A 13,482-nucleotide genomic window follows, 5' to 3' on the forward strand; every position below is an offset into this window, starting at 1 on the left:
ATATTGCTCATAACTTATTGCAAGAATTAATTAATTTATTCTAAATAAACACTGTTTCAGTTCATAGGAAAAACACGACTAATCTCTTTTAGTTTTTATTTTCTTTTATAAAAAATTATCATAATTTTATACAAAAATTATTTACTCACAACAATTTGTTCATAAACCATTATACATTTGATATTAACTAATGCTCCTAGTTATTAAATCTGTTAATTTGGATTTTTTTCAAAATATTTTGGATATTAATTAATTTTAATATAGGAGATATCTAGTTAGATCATTTTTTTTAATATTTTTTATTCAAAAACATCAATATTTTAATTTTAAAAAGGCTAAAACTATAATTCTAACTATCATTTTAAAATTAATGTAATGAAAATCCAATTATTTAGAACTTAAAGCCGGTTTGATTTTGTGTTTTTTAAAAAATATTTTTTATTTTTTCTTTATTTTAAATTTTTATTTTAAAATTTTAATTATTTTAATGTGCTAATATTAAAAATAAATTTTAAAAATTAAAAAAAAATATTATTTTAATATATTTCAAAACAAAAAATATTTTAAAAACTAAATTTTATCTCATTTATAAATAAGATCTAAAATATCTGGTTATCAAATAATTTTTGCTTTGTTACTAGTTAGCTCACCATTTCTTTTCAAAACTTAATTTTATATAAAAATTAAAATAACTTACTTTTTAGTTAAACCATAAACTATTTTTTTATTTATTTTATAAATTTTAAAATAATTTTAACTAAATAAATATTTTTTAAAATTATTTTTCTTAGATCTATTTTTTTAATTCACAATAACAGAGACTAATAGAATGACGAACCACGCTACACGCTGTAGCACCTAGCTAGTCAGTACGAGTGAGCATTGCTTCAGTGCGGGGGCGCGCACGCGCACACACACAAGTCACAGCGGGACACACACAGGCCTCAAAACACCCAGTCAGATGCCATAAATGTCGGATTGATTTCGTTTGGCGGGATAACAAGACACACAGAGTCATCTCCCCCTCTACTCTACAACAACAAAATAATTTCAAGAATTTTTAAACACCAACCCTAGCTAGGTCATGGAGGACCACCCCGAAACTTCCCGAAACCGCTCTGTAAGTTTCAATTCTTCCGATCTGCACTTCCATCTGCTACTTTTAGGCACTAATTTTGATCTAATTTGCTTAAACAGAAGAGGAATCGGTCTAAGAACGCGACCGATGAGAGAACAAGTGAGGAGGTGGAGGAGCGCGAGGATGATTTCGAAGAGGTTCGCCCTAAATCCAAGCGTAATCGTGCTGCCAAGGATGACACTCCCGCCGCCGTCCTCCTCAATCCCAACCAAAGCTTGATAGGTGATTAATTGACTCCTAATTTTGTGTAATTTTGATAATTATGGTTTCAGTTTGCTCCAATGCCGTGAACTCTGTATTTCATGTTAATTGATGTGATGAAATTTCTATTAGACGTTATTTAACAATATTAGATGTTTCTGCTAATCATGGAGGTCTTGTGTGTGTGTGTGTGTGTGTTCATGAATATTGTTCTGCTGCAGATGTTATTAAAGGGAATGGGGTACAAATTCCTCAGGCGGTGAAGCTTTGGGTTGAGCGATATGAGAAGGATCCAAAACTTGCAATGGTTGAGCTCTTGACGATGCTGTTTGAGGTAATCATGGAATTTTTTAAAATCTCTTTGTTTGGAAAATAAGGAATGAAGGAGGGCAGATACAAAGGTGCAAGTATCTTATCATGAGGCTTAATATAATAGTCTATGAAGTTCAATTTCAGTGCTGCAGGCCTCTCCCCAGCCTTGTGACTGTTAAATTGTGTGATTGTTCAGGCATGTGGAGCCAAGTATAGTATCAAGAAAGAGTTGCTGGATGAGACTGATGTTGATGATGTTGTCGTTGCTCTTGTCAATCTTGCAAGAAATGTATGCTACATCTTTTATTTTAATATGTTTCTTGTTTCATTATGCCCATTATCTTATAGTTTCCAACCTTTTCCTAGAACCTTTTGTGAAAAATGCTTGATGGGGTTTTCTTTTTTAAGTTCATGCTTTGGGAATACAAGTTTAGAGCACTCGCTTTACTTTTGAAACTGTAGGGTGAAGTTGAAGATTATCAGAGTTCAAAGAGGAAGGACTTCAAACACTTTAAAGATAACCTCATCACATTCTGGGACAATTTGGTTACTGAGTGCCAAAATGGGCCCCTGTTTGATAAGGTTTTGTTTGACAAATGCATGGACTATATAATAGCACTGTCATGGTTAGTACTTATCTTTTTATGAAGTTCAGAATTGTGGTTTAATTTTTGAAGCAGCCCCTTTTGTTTACATTTTCTTTGTGTTGACTCTAATCAGCACTCCACCAAGAGTTTACCGTCAAGTTGCATCCTTGATGGGTCTCCAACTTGTCGCGTCATTCATAACAGTAGCTAAAGCGCTTGGCTTACAACGAGAAACTACTCAGAGACAATTAAATGTGGAAAAGAAGAAACAAATAGAAGGACCTCGTCTAGCGTCCCTAAATAAAAGGTTATCAGCAACTCATGATAAGATACTTGTACTAGAGGACTTGATGCGCAAAATATTTACCGGGTACGGTTTATTTTTATAGAAGGAAAAGAATTGATCAAATTCCTGTTTCACAATATTGACATTTTTATTAAAATAGTCTTTTGACTTGTCTTATTCCTTGCCTTTTGAAGGTTATTCGTGCATCGGTACCGTGATATTGATCCTAATATTCGAACATCATGCATTGAGTCTCTTGGTGTATGGGTTTTGTCCTATCCATCACTTTTCTTGCAGGATTTATACTTAAAGTATCTTGGATGGACACTAAATGATAAAGTAAGTAATCTTAACTGGTTTGATTTAGTGTCCTTTGTTATTGCTGAACAGTCATAATTTGCTTCTTTTTGTATAATGCCACTCAAAGAATGCAGGTGTCAGAAAAGCATCTGTTCAAGCATTAAAAAAACTTTATGATGTGGATGATAATGTGCCCACTCTCGGTCTTTTTACTGAAAGATTTTCCAACCGGATGATTGAGCTTGCTGATGACATTGATGTTTCTGTAGCTGTTTGTGCGATAGGACTTGTAAAACAATTACTTAGGTAACTGTCTGCCAATTTTTGCTCCATCACATGTGCATGTAGAAACACATCTTTGATTTTTTTGAAATCCAATGCTAATGGCTCTTATACTGGCAATTTGCCTTATGTGTCCTGCAGGCATCAGCTCCTACCTGATGATGACTTGGGTCCGTTATATGATTTACTTATTGATGATCCAGCAGAAATCAGGCGTGCCATAGGAGAATTGGTGTATGATCACCTAATTGCACAAAAATTTAACAACTCTCAATCTAGCTCAAAAGGTTTCTTTCCTATTTGAACTCTATGATAAGATCTTTGTCAAAATTCTATAAACTAATGTTCATAACGATTTTTTCCAGGCAGTGATGATGGCTCTTCTGAGGTTCATCTTAGCAGAATGTTGCAGATTTTGAGGGAGTTTTCAGCAGATCCAATTCTCAGTATCTATGTTATTGATGATGTTTGGGAGTACATGAAAGCAATGAAGGTATGTTGTTATTACTTTTGAAATTTAGAATTCTACTTGTGTTTGAGGAAAGGAGTAGGATCATGACGGGGTGGGGTGGGGTGGAATTTCTGACTTAACCTGTGAGAAGTATTGGGCGTGGGCTTACCTGTACTGACTCCTGCCCAATTTGTATTATAATTTTATTCTGCATTTGACAAGTTTCTGGATAACGGAACTTTTTCTTGGATAATTGTTTGTGATGGAAATTTTTTTCTTTTATAAACCTGGAGCACTTTACTGACAATGACTAAGAAACATTATGCTACAATTTATTTATGAATGTACAGTTCCAATTGCTTAATATGAAGGAAATTCATTTTTCATTTGCAGGACTGGAAGTGTATTATTTCCATGCTCCTGGATGCGAATCCATTAATTGAGCTTACCGATGATGATGCTACAAATTTGGTTAGACTTCTTTCTGCATCTGTCAGAAAGGCTGTGGGAGAGAGGATTGTTCCAGCATCAGATACTCGAAAGCAATATTACAATAAAGCTCAGAAAGTGTGTAATTTTCTGGTTTTAAATCAAGTCTCTTCAAAATTGTGTCAGTTTTAAGTGATTGTTTATGGCACTCTGTTAACTCTAAATTCAGTTGATTAATAGTTTTGTTCATGCAAGTAATTTTCCAAAATTCTGAAATTCTAGTTTGATACTTATTTATGCAAAAACATATCAGTGCTGAGATTTACAATCTCGAGCAAGCTAACTTGTCATAATTCATGTGTGGATATTCATGTTTCAATAACTTGCATTCCTTTTCTGGTTTTACCAGCTACCTCTTCCTTTGAAGATAGTTGTTCTTTCCAGTAACTTGATATTTGCAGCACTTCTGCAGTTATGCCATGCTTAACGTAGAGTATGCTTTACATGTCAGGAAATATTTGAAAATAATAGACGGGACATAACTATCGCCATGATGAAGAACTACCCGCTACTTCTGCGCAAATTCATGGCCGACAAATCAAAAGTGCCATCGTTGGTTGAGATCATTGTGCATATGAACCTAGGGCTTTATTCCCTGAAGAGACAGGAGAGTGTGAGTGGTAGCATTTCTTTCCAAATGCAAGTTCTTAGATACTGTTAGGAAGATAGTTAGAGAGTAACCACTGATTGTCTTGTGTTTCAGAATTTCAAAAATGTCCTTCAGCTCATGAAACAGTCATTTTTTATACATGGTGACAAGGAAGCACTCAGATCTTGTGTGAAGGCTATCAAGTTCTGTTCCACCGAAAGTCAAGGAGAGCTGAAAGATTATGCTCTAAATAAATTGAAGAATCTTGAAGATGAACTCATTAATAAGCTTAAGTCTGCAGTGAAAGAAGCAGCGGTAGAAAACTTCCAGTTTTGTGTTTTACTTTCTTGATGACACTAAAATGGATGAGATGTGACATGCTCAAATTTGCAGGATGGTGATGAATATTCTCTGCTTGTGAATTTGAAAAGGTTATATGAGCTTCAGTTGGCATGGTCTGTACCTATTGAGAGCTTATATGAAGATATTGTTAAGGTTCTCCACAGTTTCAGAAATGTGGATGATGAGGTGTGTTAAATATTATATTATATGATTTGTGCTTTTCATTTTCTTATTCCTTGTATTTAATAATCTCTCTTGCTTGTCCAGGTTGTCAGTTTTCTTCTGCTCAATATGTATTTGCATGTAGCCTGGAGTCTGCAGTCTATTGTAAACAGTGAAACTGTCTCTGAAGCTTCGTTAACTTCTCTACTGTTTAAACGCACTGCCTTGTTTGAGGAACTTGAGTACTTTCTTGGAACCCCTTCTGAAGATAAGGAAGGGAATAAATGTGGAAATCAGCTTGCTTGTAGAGTAAGCTAATTATTTTTTGTAACATGACTCTATCCAAATGCTTCTTTTGACCTGTTGGCAATATCTATTGCATGTTTTTGGAATGACTTAACTTTCAATTTGATGTACTATGCCCAGGTTTGTATTATACTTGCAGAAGCATGGTGTTTGTTCAGAAAGACTAATTTTTCTTCAACAAAGCTGGAACATTTAGGATATTGTCCAGATACATCTGTTCTACAAAGGTTCTGGAAACTTTGTGAACAACAGTTAAATATTTCAGGTGACTCAATTCTTATGTGCTCTCAGCTTTGCTAAATATTTCATGTGATGATTTCTGGTTCATAATCCTGTAGATAGCACCTTTAGGAGTCTGCAATGGATTGGTTACCTTAAATTCAACATCGACGCTTAAAAGCATGATCCATAAATAATTTCATGTTGGATACTCGCTTTTGTATTTTGTTCTCCCCCTGTTATTTATCTCCAATGTTTATCTCACAGATGAGACAGAAGATGAAGAGACAAACAAGGAGTACATTGAGGAGACAAACAGAGACGCAGTTATGATTGCTTCAGCGAAGTTGGTAGTTAGCAGTGCAGTTCCCAGGGTGGGCATACTACTAAACTGTAAAGATAGTCGTTACTTTTAGCTTGTGATGAACAGGGTTGTTGAATAAATATCATAGACAATAGCTGTAATATGCTTGCTGTTTGAGTGATACAAATGCGTGTAGTGAGTGGGCAGGGTGACAGAAATGTATTTTGAAGATCTACCATTTTTCACATTTGGACTAAATTTCATAATCAAGCATGTGAAAATATGCAATCTGTAGTTCATAGTTTGCTAACTAGATCTTGTATTTTTAATGCAGGAATATCTTACTCCGGAGATCATTTCTCACTTTGTGATGCATGGAACAAGTGTTGCAGAGATAGTCAAGCATCTAATCACCGTCATAAAGAAGAATGATGATTTTCCAGACATTTTCCTAGAAGCATTGAAAAGGGTATGGCTTGTGTTTTATGGTTGGGGGAATCACTTTGGGTCTAAGATGCTGTAATTTTGTTAATGAAAAATGATTTCTCTGGTTATTCTCTTGCATGTTCTTCACATATGCTTTCTTATACAATGTATGACTATTAGTTCTCTTTTATTTTATGCTTGGTTTCTCCTTTCAAATCCCTGGTTATTTATGCTTGTGTCGGTGTTTTTACATTAACATGCTATGATTAGTTAATAGTTTTCAGATAATTTCATGTATATCTACCTTGTTGAAGGTGCCTTTTGTTGTCGTTGTTCAAAGTTTGTGCTCATGCAGGTCATATTTTGAACTTCAATGTTTAAAAACTTAAGGATAATCCATAGAAAACTGTCGTCCTTGGATATCTTGCATCAAAAGAAGTCTTGTGTGTGTGGGTACACATGCATGCATGCATGCCAAGATGTTGATGCTTATATTCTTTGCCATTTTTTTTGTTTGACTAGGCCTATGATCGGCATCTAGTGGATCTTTCAAAAAGTGATGATGAATCTTTCACCAGCAAATCTCTCATAGAGTGCAAGGATCTTGCTGCTCGACTTTCTGGGACATTCGTGGGTGCTGCTCGGAACAAGCATCGATCTGATATTCTAAAAATCGCCAGGGATGGTATTGAATATGCTTTCGTAGATTCTCCAAAACAGCTCTCTTTTCTGGAAGGTGCTGTGCTTCATTTTGTGTCCAAGCTTCCTGTGGTTGACATCCTGGAAATGTAAGAGTTACTTTCTTTGACATTGCCATCCAGATGCATTTTCCATAGAATTTATATAGTTCTTTCCCCTCTCTTCTCCAAAAGCAAATTATTTGGTCATAGTTTATAGATTGCTGTTTTATGGATAGAAACAAACTGGCCCTAACATGTTCTTTTACAAATAGTCTAAAGGATGTCCAGAGCCGGACAGAGAATATAAATACTGATGAAGATCCTAGTGGCTGGCGCCCTTACCACACATTTGTTGACAGCTTACGAGAGAAGTATGTGAAGAATGAAGGTTTGCCAGGTAGCGCTTCTCTTCACTTTTCTTCTAATCCAAATAGGCAACTATGTTTATGTTAATCATGCTAATTTCTTTTTTGTCTTCTGCGCTCTCTCTCTTTCTCAACAGGTAAACAGAAATATGAAAAATAGAGCCCGTTTCAATAGAAAAGCATTTAGCAGAAGCAATTGCTTTGTCCTGTATCTAATCATCTCAATAGCCCAACAAGAATAAGAAAAAAAAAGTAATCCAAATCTAATAAATGAAAGGGAAAAACACATGTAGTTTACTGAATCAAAAGGCAGCCAATAACTCTTGTTTTGAGGAAAATATACACTTATAAATAAAAAGCACAAGAGTGGAAATTAATATGCAAGGGAATGTCAAAGTGAAGTGGGAAGATGGGAAGTTTGGAATCAATATGAATTGACAAAAAAAAGGATCCAACCTTGTAGACATCTTCTTAAGCATGCTCTTTTATTATTCATCTGGACTGTAGGCTTAATTTCCCAGTTCCTTTGATGGTGCTGCTTTTATATTTTGTTTTGTAAGGCCTCTGTCTTGGTTTGTCAATCAATTTACACGAGCTTGTTTGGGTTTCACAAGATTTGGCCTGTTTTGTCTATTTGCCTTTCAAATGTAAAATTGGTAGAATCATCATATGGCAATGATGCTACTAAACTACTGGAATCAAAATATGCTGCCACCAAAACAGCCATTCTCTATGTGATTCAGATAATTTTCCATCTATGAGATGGTAAGATCGGAGGATCTTACAAACTGGATCATGATTTAGACAACTGTGGTATGGACATCTAGGTTTCCACTAGTTTTATGTCTTATAATTCTGAAATGGTGGAGCTCTTTGTTTGCTGGGGCGTAGTGCATTGATAATGATGATGGCAATGGCAGTGGTACTAGTTTATGTGCTATTGAGTCGTTGATTGCCTTGGACTAATGGAAATCCTTGTGAGGTGCCAGATCTTTTCTTTTTCAAGATCTAGGCTTCATGCTTTGTTTAAGATCTGTAAACTAAGAATAATTAATTTTGCCGAGCAAGATTCTTGGATTTTATGATGGATTGAGGGGACAGTGTCTTGTTTGTATCTGTAGCCTTTTCTACTTCTGGTGCTTTCATTTTCTTTAGTCTGTTGTTTAATTTGGTCCTGCTGCTTGGTAAATCTTACTATATTCAAGCAGTTATTTTATTTTTATTTTTTTCCTTTGGTATTTCTCTCTGTTCTTACGACAACAACTTAATATCTGTAGTACATTTTTTAGCTGCTGCGTTGAAATTGGTTATATTTTGCATGGAAGTAACTGTCATTAATTAAATGCAGTCCTCTTCATTGAATCACATGTTCCATGAGTGAAAACTCAACATAAGGCTGGTTTTATTTAGTGCTTGTTGGTTTTTAAGCACCTTGTAACTGCATTGGGATTAATCATATTGGTGCCTTTTTTTTTCTTCTCAATTTCATGTTGCAAATGTACTATGGTGCTAATAACAATAGAACATTGCAGATGAGAAAGAGAGGAAACGCGGTGGTCGCCCAAGAAAGCGGCGTAATATTGAGGGAAAGAGATTGTTTGACGAGGACAGTTCAAGCGAAGAAGAGGATTCTATTAGTTGTTCAGATCGAGAAGATGCTCATGATGAAGAAGAGAAGCAGGATGAGGAGGAAGAGGATGAGGCTCCTTTGATACATTCCCTCAGGTCATCATCCAAGTTGAGGTCATTGAAACTTTCAAGAGATGAAAACAAAGGCCATAGAAGGACAGGAGTTTCTGCTTCTAAAACATCAGGTACGAAATGAATTTATGCTCTGCTTGATGCAGCTTGATTCATAAGGTCCCTGTAGAATAGCATCGTTCAAACCATGCTATGCATACTCCAATTATAAAAAACACAATCCTGTAATCTTGGTTGATTCTTCTCATGCTCCATAATGGCCACAAGATTGTCTGAATAAGGGAAAATAAAAGGAATGTAGCAATCATGATGATATATTTAGTAGATAAAACCATATGGTGATGACTTATAATCTTTTCTCAATATCGTATCATGTCATGCAACTAACTGTTTTTTTTCTTTTGTCATGCAGGGGCATCAAACTAGCAACTGTCCCTATCATGTTTCGTTATATACATGAAAAGCATGGCTAACAAGTTTTCGTTAAGATCTTAGAGCAGGTCTGTAATCTTCTTCCCCATCTGAACTAGCTTGCTAGGTGTATATTTCTTGTATTCAACAAAATGTTCAAGAACACCCTTTTAGTAGTTGTTTATGCTGTTTTCCTAAACGCTTCCATAATTTCTATAGGCTGGCTATGTATTGTCTTCTTTTTCCTCATCTGTATCTCACCAACTAAACTCATCCTTGTCGAAGGAGGGCCTGTTTCGGCAAATCTTTGCCGCCACCACTGCCTATCAAAACTCAAAACCATCTCAGATAAGCTGGCACCGCAACCACCTGCTACCCCATTTACAGAGCCACTACCCCAATCAACGTGTTGCTCCAATCTCACGTTGGATAAGAATTATAAGATCTGAAGTTCAAACTTTTAGATCAAGCGAGGATAAGATCCCGCTAATCGTTTTATGTTGTTTGTAGCCATTTGGGCATTACAATCAAAGCAGAACCCTTAGCTGCCCTTTATCTATGTTCAGTTGCAGCGCTTCCTAATCACATGGCATGGATGAATCTTGATGTCAATATCGAGCGGATTATCCAATAGCATGCTCAGGATAGTCAAGGTGAAATAAGAAATATTATTAACATCCATGTGCTAGAAGAGTGGAAGAATCATCTGGATGTCTCCATCAATCTAGGACTACATTTACATAGGTGGAAATTTGAATATGGTTGAAATTATGTTTTTTAAAAATTTGATTTTTTTCTTATTTTACTTAAAATTGATTTTTCTTTATATTTTTGTATGTTAAAAATAAATTTTGAAAAATAATAAAAAATTATTTTAAATTGCAATTGCTCACGTAATTTCAAATATCTCTTTTAGTGTCTCGTGTAATTAGAGCTGAAAAGTTAGATGGTAAGACTTATTTCGTTATTTCGTGTAATCTTAACACCATCCATAAAGTGTCAACTGAACAGGACTAGGGCAAATTTTCTCCTCGGACGTCCAATTTCAAAATTGATGTTGAGTTCATTTTATCGAATCTCAGTATAATCATTCTACACGAACATCCAAAACAATGAGGCAATGAAAATAGAAGATGGCAAGTAGTTTGCGTTGAAATTGGGGTCTTCATTCTGTACAGGGAAACAGTGTCAAAAGATAGAAAGCATGCCTCTTCTGCATTTTTCTCATAAATTGCATGGAAAAGTTGGAGCAGCCTCAAGTGTTTAAGTTGATCTCTCCTATCATGCCAAAGCCATAACAGATAAGTGAAAAGCAAGGTTTCCAGGATGAGGATCAGCCTGAAAGAAATCAGCTTTCACCTTCTCTGGATGAAGGTGCTGAACATGTTTTCTCTAGCTGCAGCGACGGATAGCTGTTAAAGAAGAGGATTCTGCCACGACCACGTCCAAGATCATATGACCTGTTCTCACGGCAGAGTTCAGAAACCATGCTGGTGGCGTGGACAATATGAGAGGAAAACCCACTGATTCATCCACTTATCAGTTCCATCCAAACCCCCTCCTTCCATGTCGAACTAAACATTCTAAATAGAAACATATAGTGATCTGTAATAATCATTCTATTCAACGTTGAGAATTTTAAAAAACAATCTCCTCAAAGTAGAAATCAAATGAACAAGCCTGCAGGATTCATAAGGGATCATGCATTGGGTTATTAACTTATTCGGAAAGCAAATCACAGCCTAAATCTTCTTCACAACTATCAGTGGGTTCATCACCATGAACAATCATTGATTCCTCTGGACCAGAAGATGCTGTTTTCTTGTATAAGCCTCTACTTCTATCCAAAAATCCCTTTCTCATCATACTTGCATATTTTCCCCTGATATCAACAAGAGGATGTTTATGTAAAAGTTGTTGCCGATCATATGCTTCTCTAAGAACCACAGTCTGAGTATCAATCTTCTTTGAGATGTAAAAAATGCCAGGATGTCGCTCAAACACCCTAGTGAACTTCTGGGGCAGTGACAATGGGTTGCGAAGATTGCTTACATTCTTGCGCTCCGTTCTCTTATGTACAGTAAGGTGGAGAAGCTCATGAAAGACTCCAACAATTCTCTTCTCAGACACATCTGTTCGTGGATCCAAATCTGAGGCATCAGAGTAAGGTGAAGTATATGGAAGTCTCTGCCACTCTTCCAACCATTCCATGCATTTCCTCTTCAATCCAAAGCCCCTTGTAAAGCCAACTGGAAAGGCTAAGCAGCCATTTTTCATGTCTTCTTCCTTCTGTTGCAAAGCAGCATTCTTCTGCAGCTGGGAGACAGCAAGGCGATCATCCCAAACTTGGAGTTTCAAGCCAACACGATCGTCAGGAAGGCGAACTGAAGAAAACAAATCAGGGTGAAGTGGAATCAAGGAATCAAAATAGTCATAAGGCAATCCCATGTCCCATCTCAGCTGGTCAATGGTTTGTAATGGCAGTGTCCTATCCCTTGTAAGCATAAGCAGTTTGCATAGCCGTTCAACCAAATCAATTTGATTCTGCTCAAGAATTCCAAGTTCTTCACGGCGGAGATCTAGGGCTTCAGCAGTCAACTGAAAGCAGGGAACACGAGTGCCTCCACTATCAAGAACATGAGATTCACAGAAAATATTAGGATATCTCCTGATAAATGTAGAGAGCTTAAGATCATGAGGCAGCCCAAGCTGCCCACGATGCAGTCTAAGCCGGTATATAGGAAGGCAGCATCCGCGAGCAGAAGAGATGATCGAAACAAGTATGCAAGCTGCTTTAAGATCTGCCTGATCTGCCACTACAGTATCCAATACTCTATCCTTCACCCATTTTAACTTGACATTCACCAAGCTAAATTTTTGCTGGTAATTGTATCCTGTCCGAAACGCACCAAGAAAATTGGAGCATCCAGCTCCCTTTTTCAACAACAGCAGAAAAACCATCTCTGCTTCATGATGATAAAGAATGAGTTCAGATATCAATCAGGCTCTAGTTTCGTCATTTTACACTTTCCAAACCCACCATAAAACAGTAGAAAAAAATCAGCATAGCAGAAGTTCCCATCAATCAACGACATTAGAGACAGTAAAACATGAATTGACAAGTTAATATTTACCCACAAAAAAATCAGCCACCACAATCAAGTTAAATTTGTTTTCCTATCAGTAGTTAAGGAACTAATAGTTTTGACATTTCTCAGTAAGAAAAAGAATTACTTGCACTTGAAAAAATCTTTTTCAAAGAAGAAGGCATAGATTTAAAGAAGAAGAAAAAGATGCGAGGTTTTTAGTTTTTACCTGCTGGTTTTAAGTCGTCTTCTAGGTGATGGGAGAAGATGGGTTCGCGAGGACAATCATGGACAGCAGCAGCAGCAAGGGCAGTGGGAAACTCGCGTTACACATGGCAGCTCCATGCGCAGATTGGCGAAAACGTTGCTTTGCAGCAGCAGCTGGAGATAGACTGAAGCATAGGCCTTTTATAGTTCTTTAAAGAAAAGAAAAATCGTTTCTCTATTTTTGTATTTTTTTTTAATTAATATGAGGAAAGGTAAACGTTGAATATATTTATATATAAAAGATTGAAAAAATAATTGATATCTGTTTATCTGTTTATTTAATATTTTATAGTTAGGACGTGTATTTCTTGTAAGAGTTTGGGACAGCCAGGGTTTTACTCACTCACCTGGGTTCACAAAATACGCTTTCTGAGAAGTGGGGTTTCCTCGAATCCAAAAAAAAAATAATCAAATAAATAATATATTATTATTATTAGGATGAGAATTTTTTTCAATCCAGAAGCATAAAAATAAAAAGTTTATAAAAATAATATCAAGAAATATTTTTAAAAACAAAATAATATTATTTTAATAAAAAAATAATTAATGCAATGACTCATAATAAGTTTCAAAAATGA

General features: G+C 35.9%; 2 protein-coding genes across 8 annotated transcripts; one reads left to right on the plus strand and one right to left on the minus strand.

The window, feature by feature from the left end:
* The first annotated feature begins 851 nt into the window (after positions 1-851).
* LOC133691279 (sister-chromatid cohesion protein 3-like) lies at positions 852-11,200 on the plus strand. Of its 5 annotated transcripts, none has more exons than XR_009841631.1 (23): positions 852-1,120; positions 1,198-1,360; positions 1,561-1,673; positions 1,848-1,940; positions 2,114-2,277; positions 2,372-2,608; positions 2,719-2,863; positions 2,952-3,130; positions 3,248-3,393; positions 3,472-3,599; positions 3,951-4,124; positions 4,498-4,659; positions 4,750-4,950; positions 5,029-5,163; positions 5,245-5,448; positions 5,566-5,710; positions 5,932-6,038; positions 6,303-6,437; positions 6,917-7,182; positions 7,347-7,471; positions 8,972-9,253; positions 9,553-9,640; positions 10,730-11,200. XR_009841631.1 is itself a non-coding variant. In XM_062111709.1 (22 exons), the coding sequence occupies exons 1-22, from the start codon at positions 1,085-1,087 to the stop codon at positions 9,564-9,566; spliced, it is 3,354 nt and encodes a 1,117-aa protein (XP_061967693.1). In that variant the 5' UTR covers positions 852-1,084; the 3' UTR covers positions 9,567-9,727. The 5 variants fall into 5 exon arrangements, 1 of the variants encoding a protein (XP_061967693.1); XR_009841630.1 differs by lacking the exon at positions 10,730-11,200 and adding an exon at positions 10,118-10,436; XR_009841628.1 differs by lacking the exon at positions 10,730-11,200 and adding an exon at positions 9,771-10,110.
* LOC133691280 (protein WHAT'S THIS FACTOR 9, mitochondrial) lies at positions 11,153-13,092 on the minus strand. 3 transcript variants are annotated; one of them, XM_062111712.1, is made up of 2 exons: positions 12,867-13,092; positions 11,153-12,517 (listed from the first exon to the last, which is right to left on the minus strand). In XM_062111712.1, exon 2 carries the CDS (start codon positions 12,510-12,512, stop codon positions 11,271-11,273), a length of 1,242 nt encoding a protein of 413 aa, XP_061967696.1. In that variant the 5' UTR covers positions 12,513-12,517; positions 12,867-13,092; the 3' UTR covers positions 11,153-11,270. The 3 variants fall into 3 exon arrangements, with proteins under 3 accessions (XP_061967696.1, XP_061967695.1, XP_061967694.1); XM_062111711.1 differs by having other exon boundaries at positions 11,153-12,577; XM_062111710.1 differs by having other exon boundaries at positions 11,153-12,514; positions 12,867-13,091.
* Between the last annotated feature and the right edge of the window lie 390 nt (positions 13,093-13,482).

The sequence above is a fragment of the Populus nigra genome, chromosome 4, assembly GCF_951802175.1.
Source record: "Populus nigra chromosome 4, ddPopNigr1.1, whole genome shotgun sequence".
Lineage (NCBI taxonomy): Eukaryota > Viridiplantae > Streptophyta > Magnoliopsida > Malpighiales > Salicaceae > Populus > Populus nigra.

Coding starts and splice junctions, on each gene's coding strand:
- LOC133691279 (XM_062111709.1), top strand. CDS start 1,085: ATGGAGGACCACCCCGAAACTTCCCGAAACCGCTCT. Junction 5,164..5,244: donor TCAGAAATGTGGATGATGAG/GTGTGTTAAATA, acceptor TTGCTTGTCCAG/GTTGTCAGTTTTCTTCTGCT. Junction 7,472..8,971: donor GAAGAATGAAGGTTTGCCAG/GTAGCGCTTCTC, acceptor AGAACATTGCAG/ATGAGAAAGAGAGGAAACGC.
- LOC133691280 (XM_062111712.1), bottom strand. CDS start 12,512: ATGGTTTTTCTGCTGTTGTTGAAAAAGGGAGCTGGATGCTCCAATTTT.